Consider the following 17,020-nt stretch of genomic DNA (forward strand, 5'->3'; position numbering starts at 1 on the left):
TTCACAACATCTTTCTCTTTTCCTTCCAACAAACCAGCTTGTCGGTCTTTGCTTTAAACCCGGTTGTTGAAACAAGAATGATCGTCTGCACTGAAATCACTTCTTCTTTGCATAAGGAGGAACCGCGCTGCATCCTAAAAAAGGGATTTTAAAAGACGGCACTTGAACCGAGGAACGATCTGATCTGCCTCTATTTAAACGTAGTGGGATCATTTGCATAAGTATGCAATATACCGCCGAAGATAAGTGTGACAGGAGGTCTCGCAGGTTGTTACCAGGGAGTGTTTTCAGAGACAAAATGAATGAATGATTTCGATCAAGATAGTTGAGAAACTACACCTGCTTTTGGGATTTCAAACAACAGAGCAGGATTGGATTAATACACCTGCAGCCGAGAGGCAGAAGTAAGACGAGAGGCTAAACTGAAATTTAACTCGTTGATAAGTGCTAAAAATGTGGGTGTTCAAAGCACGCCGCCAGATCCATCCAGTCCATCTTCAGCCAAGTTGTTTTCACTGATTAAGTAATTCTGAATGCAGATGAGCCGAGATGTCCGACAGGTAAATGCAAACATACATGCACATGGTGAAGCTACATGGTAATATCTTTACATGGTACATTATTTTAGGAGGAAGAATAAATGTGGATCACTTTGAAAGCTGAGTGATAACGTCTGCATTTCTGTCTGCACTTTAGATGAATGTAAAAGACAGCATGATCACTATTTCACGTAAAGGTTTGTGTAGCGCCAGAGTCAGAAAGTAAAATAAATTCACAGTTATTAAATCAGTTTCAATATGAGACCTAAATGACATAGCGTTCATCATCTGGGAATGCAAAAAAAAAAAAAAAAAAACTGTGGCCAGCTGGAGCTACTCTATTTCAAGTCAGTTGGATTCTGCTCAGATTAGATCATGTTTCAAGTTAATGTTACTGCAGGGCTTAATTCTGGTGCAGTACAAAGAAAGTGATATGTTAATATTTCTGGAGTGAACTTGTAAAACATAAGCTTCAAACTATAAAGCAAGGGTTCAAACTATAAAGCAAGGGTTGCAGGTAGCTGTTTTTGTAAATGCTGGTGTCATGTTACCGAGTCTCCTGTCCTGTTAAGGTTCCTGACAGATTCAAGGAGAGCAGCTATTGTGCCATAAAAATCCTCCAAGACAGATCGTGTTTCTAAGAAAACGAACATCTATAAAGTGGTGTTTAAATTAGGGGTTAAAAGAAAAAAAGATTTATTTCCCAGAAAGTATCTTTACAGTCAGTTATTGTAGTAATTTCCTCACAGTTCACAAACCTTTTCTCGAGCTGAAAGCCAGGACTAAATGTACCGTCTGGCACTTTGTAAGCCTCCTCCTTTTCCTTTAATCGAAGCTGACAGCTCGTCAGTAACCTAACTTCATTTAACTACAATCAAACATATTCATCGTTCAAGACCATCCAGCACACATAATGCTCTGACAAAAAGTCAAACAAACATTTGCTCTTGAATGAGAGCCAGCTATACCATCAATCACTGGAGTAGAGCTGCAAAATAAAGATGACCATCTAACTAAACAGATTTGACACCGTTTTTGAATTGAGAGCAAACATATTTCATGGTTGCATTTAAAAAAGTATATACTTCAATATTTATATCAATCCTTCTTACAGGGGCTCAAAAACAAGAGCGGAAAGCCCTCGGTAAAAACACCAACAAAACTGCTGTTTATGGTCCAACTAGAAATCACTGGATTAAACACAAGATCTGGAAATATGATTGAAAATAAATTCAAGAGGACACTTGAGTGGTATATAGTTTGTATGATTCAGAAACGGCTTTTTGTTGTCTGCCCTAAATAACCAAAGCACAAAGCAGTGACAGCTGAATCCTGAGAGCTTAGAACCAAATAAGACACAAAGAAACTATTATTACCTTTCTCTCTTTTCAGGCTCAATATTTTTATTTTTTTTATACGATCACCCAGAAATAACTTCAAACACTGGTTTCAAAAGTGCGAAATGGCTGTCGAACATTTTCACCTCAGAATGGAGACGTTCGGGGAATAAAAAGGAAGGCTGTGTTTTCAAACATCACAGTGGCTGTCACTGTGCATCGATATTTAGATTTATTTCAAGCTCCTAAACTGTTCACTTGAAAACAAAACTGATGTTCTGCAGTTGCTGCTTCTCATTTCAAATAACACAAAAATATAAAATTGGTAGTTTTGAGACAACGGCATGACCACTTTCTGTTACGTTTATCAGTAGAGGTTGATCAACTTGCACTGAGAGAAATCTGTTGCTGAAATGTAGCAGCTTGCTGAAATGTAAGTAATTGAAAATGCTACACACTTGAAATTTGAGGCATGCACGAAAGTGTAAACACACAGCTGCCTGCTCCTAAAATTCTTCTAGGTTTGCCAGCAAAATTCAAAACTCTTAAAGTGCTTTTATTACAACAAATTACATAAAATATACTAAATACTTCAATACAATGAATGAATTCTACTTTTAATGACATCCGCAGTCTCAAAATTATTCAACCACTTGAACAAAATTCTTCACACATTTGCAAATCAGGTATGATTTCAGGCACACATGTTGGAACTAGAAAAAAAGCTTCCTTAGTTGGCTCACATGTGCATGAGATAAAAAAAAAAGGGTTTCATTGTAAAGTCAAAGGAACATTTAAAAAATGCATAATCTGTCACAAACAAGGTAAATGACACAAAAAGAAGACAAAAGTCTCAGCATAACCCTATTTTTCCAGGTGGAAAAATAGTTTGCAATTTTAAAGGTACAGTAGCAAAGCCACCTGGTGGCAGGAAGAGGAAGTTATCAGTGGTCGCCACCAGATCCCCGAGTGGACAGGTGATCCAAAACTGCAAGACTGACTATAAAAGACCCGCAGCAAGATTTTGTGGGCTACATTTCTACAGTGAAGCTCATATGAAACGCTTAGTGCCTAACTTACCATTTTTAAAAAACACAAACCACTGCTAGTTCACACATTTTGCCAGTAAACCTAACTTATAATAATTAATTCATAAGTCTAACTGCATAGGCATCTATTTGAAATGACCTCAGCGAAAAAGCAAAACTGCAAACTCTTTTGTTGTAGCATTCAATTACAGCAGCCAGGTTGATAATGGTAAAACAGCAGGTCATCATACAAACGAGCCACATAATGCAAAAAGATTGATGAGGACATACCTGTCTCGCCCCACAGAGTGTCATGACTATCAATTTGCACAGCATGCTCATTTTTCAGCGCCAGCAGGGCTCTCACAACCTGCCAAAAAAAGAAACATAGATTAATGGCGTACCACTGCAGTATAAAATATCAAATAAACCTTCTATATGATGCAGCATGCAAAACTGTGAAGCAGAAGAAAAATAAAAAAATCTGCAAATTATTATAAATGGATCAAAGCAGAACTGAGGAGTTTAGGTCCTCAAATAACCAAATAAAGGGAGTTTTATCTCTGTTTACTTTAAGCTGAGCATTTCAGCTTGATGAGAAATGCAAAACGAACCCAAAGCCTAAAAAAGCAGCCCAGTCTGCCGGCTACCTGTTGTGTCAAATAATTAATTCATCACCACTGAGAAAACTTGGCCCAACTTCCTCCATCTTCAAATTCATGAGAGCGTGCAGTTGGTTTGCTAAATTAATATGCATGCATGTTGGTCAGACCTGTGTGTGTCCCATGCTCGAGGCTGCGATCAAAGCCTGCTGCAGAGCTTTGTTCTTCAGAGAGGAGTCCTGCTGCTGCCCCTCACCGCTCCATTCAAGCTCCAGCAGGTACTGGATGATCTCGGAGTGTCCACGCAACGCGGCGTGGACCAGAGCACACTGGCCGCTCTTATCTACGTGATCCACCTGGCATAAATGCAAGATTCTTGGATTTGTTGCCGAGAAACAGAAAATATGCTTTACATGCGAGGTAAATTTGGTGCAGCAGCCATAACCACCCGCTTTACTGCTGGAGATTGAAGTTGTGTAAATACAAGTAGGATTTTTATTCTATTTTTTTTTTTTATTTTATTTTATTTATTTTTTTTTAGATTTTGTCTTGGTGCAACCACAGGTTTTTCTGTAAACTATGAGGAGGATTTTACATGATAGACAAACACAAAGTAGCACTGTGAATTCAGAGGAAATTACACTTGTGTTTTTTTCTCAAGCGAGTTTTTGTTGCCCTTTCAGCATATTGCATTTTCTGGTATGTGTTTAGCAGTCATCTAGAGAAACTGTTGGCCATTCATTTTTTTGCAAAGGAGCTCAAACTCAGTCAGACTGAGTTGTGATCATATGTTCAAATTTTACCACAGATTCTCAATCAAATACTTGAACTGGACTTTAACTGGACCACACCATGAACCCACATCCCGGTCAAGAATTACGACTCTATTACCACTAAATTACCAGTCTGGTCACGATAACAAATTTTGCTGGACGATAAATTGTCCCAGAAGTTGTCACGATAAACCATAATATTGTTGTTTTGAGACCATTTTTTAAGTGATTTAATGGTAATGGCCCAGTAAGGCAAGAAAAACATTCTCAAACGTCAATATGCTTTAATTTATAATCAACATTTAACACTGACACTGGGAGACATTTGTTGTTTATTTAAATAAAATAAACAACAAATAAAATGAAGTATGAAGTTTCTGTCAACAGAATTGTTCTTTAAAAAAAAGGGGCTAGTTGAGTCCAATGAACTAGACTTTTGGCATCTAATTTTTTTAGTAGAAAGAGAGAGAAAAGAGAAAAACGACAAATCATGCAAATGGAATTTCTTGAGCTTTATCATGCAATGAATTGATTCATTGCTGATTGTGACAGGCAACACAAATCTCACTGTTAAACAACTTACCACTCAGTCATCCTCTAGTTTTACAGCTCGATGCATACTATGAAACTTGTGGATAGATTTCTATTTGTATTCCATTTTATGATTGTTGATATTGACTTTACAATAAATAACGTGCTACTTTGTGTGAGTCTATAACACAGAATCTCAATTAAAAAAAAATAAAAAAAAACAGAGAATTAACTTTGTAGCTGTATTTTGGCAAAGTGTGAAGAGATACTCATGATCCGAATGCATTATGTATCAGAGAAGGTAGCCATGGCTGCAGGTTTAAGACATTTTTTTCTTCATTTTAAGAACATTTTCATGCAAAAAAACAAACAAACAAAAAAAAAAAAAACGTGGAGTCTTTACCTTGGCCCCCCGCTTGCAGAGCAACATGACTAAACCCAGGTGTCCTCCAGCGGCTGAGAAGCTCAATGGGCTCATCCCATTTTCAGACACAACATCAACGCTGGCGCCAAACTCCAGCAGAAGTGAGGCGATCTCATGGTGACCGAGGTGACACTGAACACAAAGCACTGGGGCATTGTTCAGGACTTCTGTCCGGTAGTTCACGTTCGCCCCTCCCAGCATCAGCAGGCGGCTCACCTGATCACAAAGATGGGAAAATGTGAAGATAAGTCAAAAGAGGATGGTGAGAGCCCACGTTACCCAGTCCTCGTCTTAATAGGAGAAGACTCAAATCAGAATCTTCTCCTATTACGAACTAGATTTCAACTCATCATCATCAGAATTGGTTTGCTCCCAACTCTTATTTTAATATTTTATGCCATAACAAATTTTGATGCCTATATCAAAAACCGTGTACCAACAGATATCAATGTTCGTTTTTTTTGTTTTGTTTTGTTGTTGTTGTTGTTATATCAGTGTTCCTAGTTTAAAACTAATTAAAAATGTAAAAACAACAAAAGAAGAGGAATGTGCAGATGGCTGCAGTAGGAACATTATTCAAAACTCATGTCTATCTTTGTACTACTTTAAAAACCTCGTTTTCATGACAATTTATATTTAATTGAATCAGAAAAAAATGATTAAATGAAAGTCTGAATACATAATCAAATTTCAAGAAAAAACATTTCAACAATGCGAGCCACTGTTTTCCGAGAACTCCTATCAAAACCAATAGTGACTCAATGATTTGTTGACGTTATTGAAAAACTGATGAAAATCTCAAAATAAAGGTCAGAAACCAATTAAAGCAGCTGAATTCAATTATAAGTGTTTGTTATTCTCTTCCCTGAGGAATAAATCAATAAAATCATCTTGTCAAACACGTTTGCACCAATAAGGATTCTGCAACCTGAGAGAAAATTGTGTTTGAATCCTCAGCTGAATCAATTAACAGACTATTTTTTCCCCCAAAGGACAAAACCAAGGTCATTCTGCAATTGTCTCAAGTACTGACTCACAGCAGACAAGTGATAGAGCCTCACTGACAGCATCTTAGAAGCAAAGGGAAAAGGAAAAAAAAAAAAAGATAATTCTGTAGTATGGTAGAAAACATAATGATATGCATGCAATCGCCTTTCCAGTGATGGTCAATCATTATTTCCCCAGAAAACAACTCATGTAGAGGGGAACACACAGATAGTTGTCATGTTATCAGTTTAACGAGCCCTGCTACCAACATTAGTCTAATTAGAGATGGGAAACAATAATTATGCTCTGCACAGGTTGGTGCATTATCAACAGTTGTGAAGTAAGGGAGAAAATCTGTACACATAACACAGACATCTAGCTGAGCGAAAACATTTACCTTTTCAAGACTCTCCAGTCCATATCCTTTTGTTCCCTGCATTTCTTATTTCTCCTACCCAGGAACAAATTTCCTCAGTTTCAACCTTCCAGTGCTTTTTAATTTTCAATGTTTTTATTGTGCGTGCGTGCGTGCGTGCGTGCGTGCGTGCGTGCGTGAGGAACCGGTGAATTGCTGGTCGATTTTAGGAACCATAATTGAAATATCACTGTGTGTGTGTGCCGGGAATGTGACTGGTAGGACTCAGTCACTTGGTGTGATGTCATGCACAAGAACCAACCAGTGAAGTGAATATGGAATTTGCTCGTTTTGCCAGAGAAAATCATTCTCAAACAACTCGCATCACGGGGGCATAAACAGAGAGCACGTCTGGCTCTAGAAGGTCTCGCTCACACACACAGAGAGAGGAGATGAAGAGCCTCCTTACCTTGACATTTGGTGTGTAGAGGTTCCTCAGGGAAGCCAAGGCTGCAGAAAGACCATCAGCACTGCAGCCGATCCATAAAGCTTGAAGCACACTAGATGGAACGCCTGTTTTCTTACTCAGACCCTGCAGGCAAGCCAATACATCATACAGAAATATAAACACACAGGTAGGGAGAATTGCAAATGGCTTTATACTCCTTTTCACATTACAATAAACTTTACCACATTTTATTGGGATTTTTTCTTTTTTGGGGGGGAAATTTTCAACATTCAGTCAGAGCTGCAATACATTGGTTGGGATCTAAGCATATTTTATGTGCTAAAACATCCCATTCAAAGTACAAATAAAAAAATGTGCCTGGTGGACTCCTGACTTTTTTCATGTAAAAAAAATTTAATAGCATTTTCTTCCACTTCCCAAATAGAAGCTACTTTCTCTTAGTCTATAAAATAAAAACCATTGCAATTTGTGGTTGGAACATGAGTAAATGTGAAAAATCTGAAGGGGTATGACCACAATCTCACTGCACAAAACCAGCTAGAAATGCAAATGTTTTCTGCAGAAAATGGATTTCAAATGTACAAAGATGACTCCGTGGTTTTACCTTGAAGATGTGTGCCTTCAGGATGTGGTGTCCCAGCTCCATCGTCTGCTGACGGTTCAGTTTCCCCTCTTGGCGTGACAGCATAAAGGCCATCAGAGCGTGGCCAGTCCTGAGTTACAAATCAACAGAAAGATTACTCTGCTGTCCGAACGAGGAAAGCCTGCTCATCTGAACCGTAAACATAAAAGCGCTTATTGTTTTATAACGATGAGTAACTTGGCATCTACACAGAAACCTCTCCTACTCAGGGTTGGTGTGAATTTGATGCAAAAGCTGGTCAGGGACCCAACACAGGGCTGGAGTAAAATAAAAACATTAAAAAAAGAAAGAAATAAAACACGTTTGCTGGATCTTTTTTTATTTTTTTTTCCCCACACAGGCACTCTGGCAGCAATTAATGCAGAAAGTCATTAAACGGACATGCATGATTGCGGATCACTTTGATCTGGTTACAATTCCCTCTATTTGAACACAGACACTGAAAGGTACTGTGCAGCAAGCTTTTGTCTGCCCAGGCCAGACTATAAGCGTTTGTTTTTTTAATGGAGCTGGAAGGCTGTGAATGACCAGAATGTGAAGTTCGGATCTGGTCCAGTTCAGAGTCATCAGTATGTGAGTAGAGGTGCACGACAGGGTAGGGGCCGGGGAGGGGGAATCCGGCCAGACCGATATCTTTCAGCTTATTAGGCGTGCATGGCTGATCCGAAGAATTTCAAATTAGGCAACTGTATCATATCTGTCAGGCAGAGCAAAAAGAGCCCCAGCAGAACGCACAGAAAGGTGGAATATCTGCTATATACCGGGCAGCATGTGTTTTGTAAAAAGAAATGTAAACACTTAGGAGCGCATAAACATTCAAGCATTGATTATCCATGTTTTGAGTCTTTTTTTCTATTATCTGCATCCTCTATCTTATCCATTTTATACAGTGTGTGTGTGTGTGTGTGTGTGTGTATTTAACAAACTGGTAAAAATGTGATTTTTCTCAACTATTAAAATCATCCACAGGAGAGTCTTGACTGGCTTATTAAGACTCTCCAAAGCTACAGCACAGCACATGTCTAAAATGCATAGGCCAATTACCAACATCCACGTTTACTGAGGTTTTAAAAAGTTTCTCTCAAAAACATGTCATATTGGTTTTATGGTTTGAAGTTCTTTTAATGAGTTGTCTGGGAAAGTGCTTGATTTGGTGCAGTTTTCTCCAGCTGTTTGAAGCACAGAGAAAGCGCAGCCCTCTCCCTCACCTGTTGCTGTGCACTGCTGGTCAGCTGGAGCACCAGCAGTCTTTCAAGTGGAAACCGCTAATTATTTCCTGTCTTGAAAAACCTGGATTCTGATCGTCACTCATCACTTAAAATGGCGACGTTGTTAGAAGACCAGAGTTGGGAAAACTAAGAGCGGCAGCAGACTGCCTAAGCAGAAATTCAACCAAGAAGATAAGTTTCAAAAGCATCGTTGACACATCTGTGCTTGACAGTTAACCCGCAGCATCACAGCAAAGAGATGCTACAGTTCTACACACTGAGCCCAAAAACAAAGCACAAAATATTTTAAGCAGAAATGCAGCCTAACACACCTCAACTCCTCCTTCAGCAAGCGAAAGCATGACAGTATGTCCAATCAACGTAGCCCAGTTTACTTGGCGATAAATGGAGTTACAAATTAACAGGAATGTGTTTGTATCAAACCTCTACAGTGTTTAAAATGTAAAGACTAACTTAAAAACAAGATAAATATCAGCTTTGATTCAGTACATGATAATTTAAGCTCCTGTAAGCAAAAGTATTGAGTCTACTTTAAGTGGAGCTATAAACAGTTTTTTTTTTACTTGATACAAAATAGAAAGCTGTAAGGATAATCAGAGTACCTGAAGCATTTCAAACCCAATTACTTCGCTGAGTCAGACATGAGTCGTGCTGTGTGTATTGATTAAAGCATTTTGCTTCCTTTTCACACTCCGTCCCTCTCCGCATACTAAATAACCAACAAAGACTCATGGACGCCTCGAACAATTAAATGGGAATCATACTGTGCAATAAAAGTTTGCAAAGAAGTGCGTGCCGTCGTAGAAACGCAGTTTTCAAAGAAAGACTTACAAATACAGAAACATTTTGTTTAAAGAAAACCTTTTTCTTTTCTGATGCTTCTTTTATTGCCTTCATGTTATCAGCAAGCGTTAGTTGGACTCTGGTGCGGACCGTTTGAAGTTTGTAATCCACAGCAAGAGGACTGCCTAAATGCTTTACAAGCTTATCATGCATATAACAGAGGCCCGCATTCCTAAGGAAGAGCTGCTGAGACCAAAACATTTGCTTACGAAGCAGAGGACTGACCTGGGGTCACAGAGGAAATCTGTGCTCTCTCCGTCAGCTCTCCACACCAGCCACTCTCTGAAGGACGGGTGGCAAAACATGCGCGTTTTATCTCGCCGTTTGATGAGAAAGCACGAGAGCAGCTCCATGCGCTGCTGGAAGTCCTCCCACTGCAGCTCCCCTCGGACGTGGCCGGCGTTGATGGCCTGAAACAGCTGATCGTCCGTCATCGGGTGCAGCGACGCCAGAGCCACGTTGAGGATAGGCAGGGACCGCTCGAAGGCCGAGTTGGTCATGAACTTCATGTTGCACTGGAGCTGGTACAGTTCAGCCAGCGAAACAGGCACTACTTTGTAGCTGGCACTTTTGATCACCAGGTGGCCTCTCTCAAAGAGATCCAGCGTGAGCTTCAGATACAGGTAGGAGCCCTGGCTGCGCGAGGTCAGGTGGCCGCTGAGCTTGGTCACAGTGCCGGGATCGGCCTTGCCGTTCAGGCTGATGTTGTTCATGATGTCCTTGCTGCTGTTGATCCGGTACTGGATGTAGGAATTGAGGTCATTAGTGATCTCTTTGTTGTCCGTAAAATCATCCAGGGAGATTTTAGAGAACGAGAGAAGGCTGGTGATCTCCTGCAACAGACAAGGTGAAGTTGGTAAAGATGCAGGTTTTTGCCTCAATTTGTTATTGATTCTAATATAATCTAATTTTATTCACAGGAATATCTGACCAAATCATCCCGTGAAACTTGTGTTGGCAGCATCATGCTATGGTGATGGTTTGTTCTTCAGCAGGTACAGGAAAGATGGTTAAAGCTAATTACAGAACACTCCCAGAAAAAAACCTACTATAAGGTGAAAAAAACAACAACTGCAGACTGAGGTAAAACATCACTCTACACCAAACCAACAGAGCTAAAAATACACGCCTAGCTACAGGGTAATGGTTTAGATCACAGAGTATTAATGTGTTGGAATGGACCAGTCTGAGTGACAGCAAAACCTTTGTCAAGAATTAAAATATTATGTTCACAGACGCTCTTGATCTAATCTGATTAAATTGAATTCTGGCAGAAAACTTTTTTGTAGAAAGTTTGACACAAAACTTCCCAGATATGTTTTAGTAAAAAAAACACTCTACCTGTTCATTTACCAGATAAAATTCCAATAAAACACAGTGGTTTTTTTTTTCGTATTAACATGATGAAGTGTAAAAAGTTTCCAAGGTTATGAATACCTTTGAAGGCACTGTTTTATGAGAAGAGGCTTTTCAAACAGCAGGGAAGTACGCTCAGTAAGCTATCAGGCCAAAGCAGAGACACCTGCTACTGTTGGAAATGCAGCTATAAGGACGACAGGAGCAGGTGAAGTGAGTATTAAGAGGCAGGGGATGGATGGGATGGTGGCTACTAGCGAGTAAGCACAAGTCTTAGCCAGAGCTCACATTTCGATTCATGTCCCAGAGGGTCAGTGTGTCTTAATCCTCCAATCCTTTGCCTGTCTGAGGCCTGAGAAACATTGCCTGAGTGAGATAACGCTTATTTCTTCCTCATCATAACAACACAAACAGAGAAACACACACATACACACACACCTACCTACACACACACACACTACACACAGGCACACACTCGATCAGGTGAAGTGAAGGCAATGCCTTGCAGATAAACTTAGTGTTGGTATCCAGCTCAATGGAAACAAAAAACAACAACAACAAAAAAAACCCTGACAAGCTACAGTCAGGGGTTTTTTTTCACATTGTCCAACAATGTGCTGTAAAGTAAATCATAAAAAGTATTCAATCCTGAAAACACAAATAATCAATGTTTCCACGTAGTGATTTACCACATTGAGTGAGCTGTGTGACGATACCAGAATCTTAAATGCTTGGCAGGCTAATAAATAAACAAACTGAATTGGCAGCACAGACTGATGGACAGCAGTCAATATCTGGCTCCTTCCTGAGCATTAATAACCCCTACAGTGGATGTCAGTCAGCTACCACATTATTATTCAAGACTCAATCAGCTGTCGCTTGGCTCATCAGGCCTGTCAAAGCGTCAGCTGCCGCCACGGCGACCTCAACACAGCCAGAGAAGATCTTTACAGCTGTTTAACTGAGGGTCATCAAGACAGGAAGCCCAAAGTTTCAGACTTCTCTTTCCTGTCATACAGACTTGAGTTCTGGGTCACCATCTGCCAATTCTTCCAGGAAATGCTGGCCTCTCTTGACAGGGTGTCTCACATTTGTTAAAGTCTATTGAGCGTCTCGAGACGTGACAGCAGATCAAACTTCAAGTGTGTATATCTAAAGATCTTTGTGAAATAACTGAAGATGCATCTTAATAGCTTAAACATACATTTTCAAACCTTTCTACAAATTCTTTATTGGATTCGGGTCATAATGTTGATGAGATCATCACATGAATACATTTTCATTTAAACTATTCTCTTTCTGGCTCTGGCAGCTTAAGGTTATGCCCTCCTTACACAGCATCTGTGCAAGTCAGAAACCTTTTCAAGCTTCCCACAAGTTTGCCTCAGACGTTTCCCTGTATTCGCCTCCATCCATCTTCACGTGAACATAAAGAACACAAGTGACGCCGTGTATTTAGGTCAGCATCAACTGGAGCATCATCTTGTACGTGTTTACAGAGTCCGTTACGAAAATGGATGTAAAACTCCAAACAGGACTTCCTGTGGCTGCCATTCAACAAACTGGTTCTGCTTAACACATTTCTACAAAGGTCAGAAGACTAACACTTCTTCTGTCAACAGATTCTCGCATCCGAGTTGTGAATCCATGCAGCTCCCTCCGAGGGACTTTGTTTTAATAAAGTAACCCGTGCTTTAAACTTCTCCATGGTGTAAAAAAAAAAAAAAAAACATTAAAAAGGTTAGTTTCTTCCTTACCATTAAGTTAACCCGGACAGTGACCACCAGCTTCAGCCAGGAAGGAAATTTGGGAATGATCTTAGTGATGAAAGAAGCGATGGTGTCTCCATAGTCAGGCTTATGAAACTCCGCTTCATTAAGTCCATCTATCAAAATTATATGGTCCTCCTCTGAAATTCTCTTCTCTGAAAACGTACACATAAAAAAAAAAACAATGAGAAGACAATAAGTAGGGAACAGCAACTGAGACGAGTGTTATTTCAACTAAACTACCAAGCTGTGAGAGCTTTATGATACTGCAGTGGCATTTAGCAGCTAAACATTTATCAGCACTTCTACTAACTGGTACGAGATGTGCAGGGAAAGAAATGGCCCCATTCTTGAAATGTCAAAGAGCCGTACTTTTCCAAACCTAAATATCTAGAGTGCTCAGTCCTTTTATAACACCTTAAAACAATAAATACAAAAATGACACATTTATGGGATATAATTGGACAGTGTTCAGGCTTAAACAAAAACATAAAGAGAAAGAAAAAGAGATATATGACGGCGAGGAAGAGAGAAGGAAATGAAGGAAGGAAGAGAGAAAGGAAGGAAACAAGAAAGAACAAAAGGGTGGATGGACAGAAAAAAAAATTAAAGTCACAAATGATGAACAGGCCTGAAAAAGCGTTCTTACCATTACGAAGGTTGCCCAGCGGCTCCAGGACCCCCCTTCGGAAAGCAGCCATGGGGTCTTGGACGCAGGAGCGCAGGCTGAGCATGCTCTGGAGGTGGGGCTCTTTCAGCAGTAGCTCTCGGTAGGCAGTGAGCTGATGGGCTCGGCACAGCAAAGCTGCGATACTGTGCACAAACTCTGGTACCAGGCAGGTGTACGTGTTGTCGGCCTGGCAATAATGATACGCAACCACCTGGAAAAGTAAATGCAGAATGTCTTAAGCAACCGGGATACTAGACGTTTTCCTGAAAGCTCCCCAGAATCTCCTCAATTACTGAGGCCAGGGGAAAATAGCTTAAAATTTTATTATTCTGCATATATAAAACTATGAAATTAAATTACTGTAAAATTCTAAAAGCAGGCTTCTCCATATCTTAATGGAAGTTGGGTTTATTGGGTAAAATAAGGGAAAGATGTGAGAAGAAAAGAGACCTTGGGGATGTGAATTTGTACTAATTGCCGTCCAAACTAAAGGAACAGACTGCCACTTGATATCCTTCAACACTCTGAAGGAGGTCTTCACATGAATTACATTAAATCTAAAGATGTCTGCTGGCAGCATATTTTTAATCAATCTGCTTTATAAACACACCACCAATGTTTGCGTGTCATTGAGACATCAGGTTTCTGTCATTGTTTTGTGGCTTGGAAGATAAAATATTAGAAAACCAATTTAATATGAATAAAAAAAAACATTTATCCTGTATTATATCTCCAGAACTTTGAAAAAAGGATTCTTTTTTTTTGTCACCTTAGAGCGACAAAACTCCATTGTATTTTATTAAGAATTTTATGAGACAGGCCAACACAAAATAATGTACAAATGTGAAATGAAAAAACAACATATTGCTCGTGTTTTTTTTTAACTAATGAGAATCTGATTGGTTAAGATGTCCATTTTTGTTCAGACCTCTACACACAGATTCTCTATTGAATTTGGGTCAGAACATTGATGAGATTGGTAAGTAAATATATATATATATATATATATATATATATATATATTCATTTAAGCTATTCCACTGTATCAATGGTTCCATTGTATCAATGGTTGCCAAAGGATGACACTTGGTAAACATTTCACTTTATAGCTTCTAACACATTTTTAGCCAGAACTGCACTATAATTAGACCAACTTGTCTATTCCTGCAAAAGAAAGGTTTTTCTCACAGCATGATGCTGCCACTACCATGTGTCAAAATGGTGGAATCTGCAGCTCTTCCAGAGTCACCCTGGAAATCTCAGCTGCTTTTCTGATTAGTGTTGTTCAATTTGTTTCTTGCACTTCACATTTGTGCACTACTTTGGTCTGCCACAGAAAATCCCAGTCAAGTATATAGAAATATGTGATTATAATGTGAAATAATATAAAACGATTCAAATACCTAAATAAGCAGAAAGAATTATAAATCACTACATATAGTAATGGTTGAAACTGGAAGTTATTAAGATGAATAAGCAAAGAATTTTGTTGTTTTACAGATCTGCAACAGGGATTTGGAAAGTAAATAAGCAGAAACAGTAAGTAGGCAATAGTCCAAGGGAGAAGGTACATCATATAATAGAGCTATTAAAAAAAAAAAAAAAACAGATCTGAGATGTGGTTGTTTATCCCACATGAAGGATGCAACTGGCCTAAAAGCAGACTGTGGAGAGCGCTTTGCAGTAAAGATATTACAGCAGCGCATCCGAGTAAAGATGAAAAAGGATGAATGGATACAATAAAGCAACCTGTGTATCAGCAAACAGTTCACTAAAGTACATGAGTCATGCAGACTGCTGCACCAATAAACAATATAAGACAAGCTGATGCAACACTGCAGTAAACCTGCAGCCGTTAATCTAAGAGAACAACTATAAATCCGTGTTGAAGAAACACATCTGAAAGAGTATTCAGTCACAGCAAAAGAAAAAAAAAATATATATATAAAGCTTGTGATGCATCATAACATGTAATAGCCTCAGAGCGCAGATATGAGACCGCTTTTAAATCAGTGATTAAAAAGAAATGGCTGAATTTGACAGAAGCTGCTCAGCGTTGCATCAGTGTTCACACATCACAGGAACAGAACCCCGGAGAGAGCGCCGATTGGAAACACTTTACACATTAATTGGCTCAAGAGATGTTTTTGGGTTTCACAGACGTTTAGAATCTCAGTGCATAAATAGTTAGCAATGGAGTTCATGAACTGTCCCAATAGCAAGAGAAAGCTGCATAATATCAATGTGTAAGGGTTCAAAAGGCACCCACAACAGGGCGTGTTTAGTCCCAAACAAGACTAGCGGCATGTAATAAGCCAAATTAGACTAATTGCAAAGCAAAAATCAATGGCAAGAGTTTAAGTCCGGAAAACAAATACCAGAAGATGTGACCTAATCTAATTGAGTAAAGGTATGCTGGTAACTGGTCATGGCAGGAAATCTTGGAAAAAAAAAATATAAATTCTAGTCTTGTTCCAATATCTTCTTGTATCATAATTTTTAAAAAGCTTTCAGAACTGGTCTGAAATCTGTCGGTTCAACTCAGCACAAATCATGTAAAAGAGGTATAGGAAGAAGCTATTTACCCAGTAAAATTTTAATCTTCAACTGTTAATATAAAGTTTAGTAAAAGAGGAAATTTATGACATCCCTGGTCAAACACTAGACTTCAGCCAGCTGCAAATGAACATTTAAAAGACAAAAGCCCCTAAAATACCACTTGTACCTCCATTGTTTTAATAACTACAGAAATACGTTTCTTGCTAAGACGTCCCTTCACACAGCAGAATCATGTCATTTCACCTACATACTTCCAAAATGTAGAAAGAAACCTCAGCTTTTAGGCCAGTAAAACCTTTTTTTAAACAACAAACCACTGCTTGAATGCAAAAACAAAAACAGGAATGTCGTAAAAGATTTTAGAAGCAATGTTTTTACCTTTATGGGTTTTCTGTTTTAATATGAGAAAATGTATAGCTGGAAAACATATTACTTGTGCCACAAACACATTTTGGAATAATTAGTCTTTCTAAAGTGGCTTTGCAGTGTTTCTATGAGGAAAACACACACACACACACACACGCACACACGCACACACACACACACACACACACACACACACACACTGCTATTTCCTCTTCAGCTTAAGTTTATCGCTACCTTTGAAGCCAGCCGTTTGACAGCCTCCTCTCTGCGCCGTTGCATCTCAGGAGTTCCTGGACAGCTGTTGCTGCTAAGTGTGTTGGTGGCACTGGGTGGTGGAGTGGGCTGTGGCGGCTGGCTGAGGGGGAGTTCTGTGCCTTGTCCCGCACTACCTAAAAGAAATAAATCAGCCATATGCTTTTGAAAACAGATATTTGCATATGCTATATAAAGAGAGAAAACCCTTTCTCCCCCCTCCCATCACTTTCTGATATTAAGTCAGTAAAAACTTTTATTGTTTTAGGTCAGTTAAGGAAAAAAAAA

The 17,020-nt window shown here is 39.2% G+C and overlaps 1 protein-coding gene across 3 annotated transcripts in view; it reads right to left on the reverse strand.

Annotated features, from left to right (window-relative positions):
- tanc1b (tetratricopeptide repeat, ankyrin repeat and coiled-coil containing 1b) overlaps positions 1-17,020 on the reverse strand; it is a 100,532-nt gene that overhangs the window by 9,983 nt on the left and 73,529 nt on the right. For all 3 annotated transcript variants that reach the window (XM_007546608.2, XM_016668715.1, XM_016668716.1), the window contains 9 exons: positions 16,715-16,869; positions 13,535-13,766; positions 12,874-13,040; positions 9,986-10,593; positions 7,650-7,758; positions 7,046-7,168; positions 5,214-5,450; positions 3,677-3,862; positions 3,196-3,274 (listed from right to left, as the gene is read on the reverse strand). In XM_007546608.2, coding sequence (XP_007546670.1) covers positions 3,196-3,274; positions 3,677-3,862; positions 5,214-5,450; positions 7,046-7,168; positions 7,650-7,758; positions 9,986-10,593; positions 12,874-13,040; positions 13,535-13,766; positions 16,715-16,869 — 1,896 coding nt within the window. The remainder of the gene's footprint in view (positions 1-3,195; positions 3,275-3,676; positions 3,863-5,213; positions 5,451-7,045; positions 7,169-7,649; positions 7,759-9,985; positions 10,594-12,873; positions 13,041-13,534; positions 13,767-16,714; positions 16,870-17,020) is intronic.

This window comes from Poecilia formosa, unplaced genomic scaffold (genome assembly GCF_000485575.1).
Source record: "Poecilia formosa unplaced genomic scaffold, Poecilia_formosa-5.1.2 Scaffold16, whole genome shotgun sequence".
In the NCBI taxonomy this organism is placed as follows: Eukaryota; Metazoa; Chordata; class Actinopteri; order Cyprinodontiformes; family Poeciliidae; genus Poecilia; species Poecilia formosa.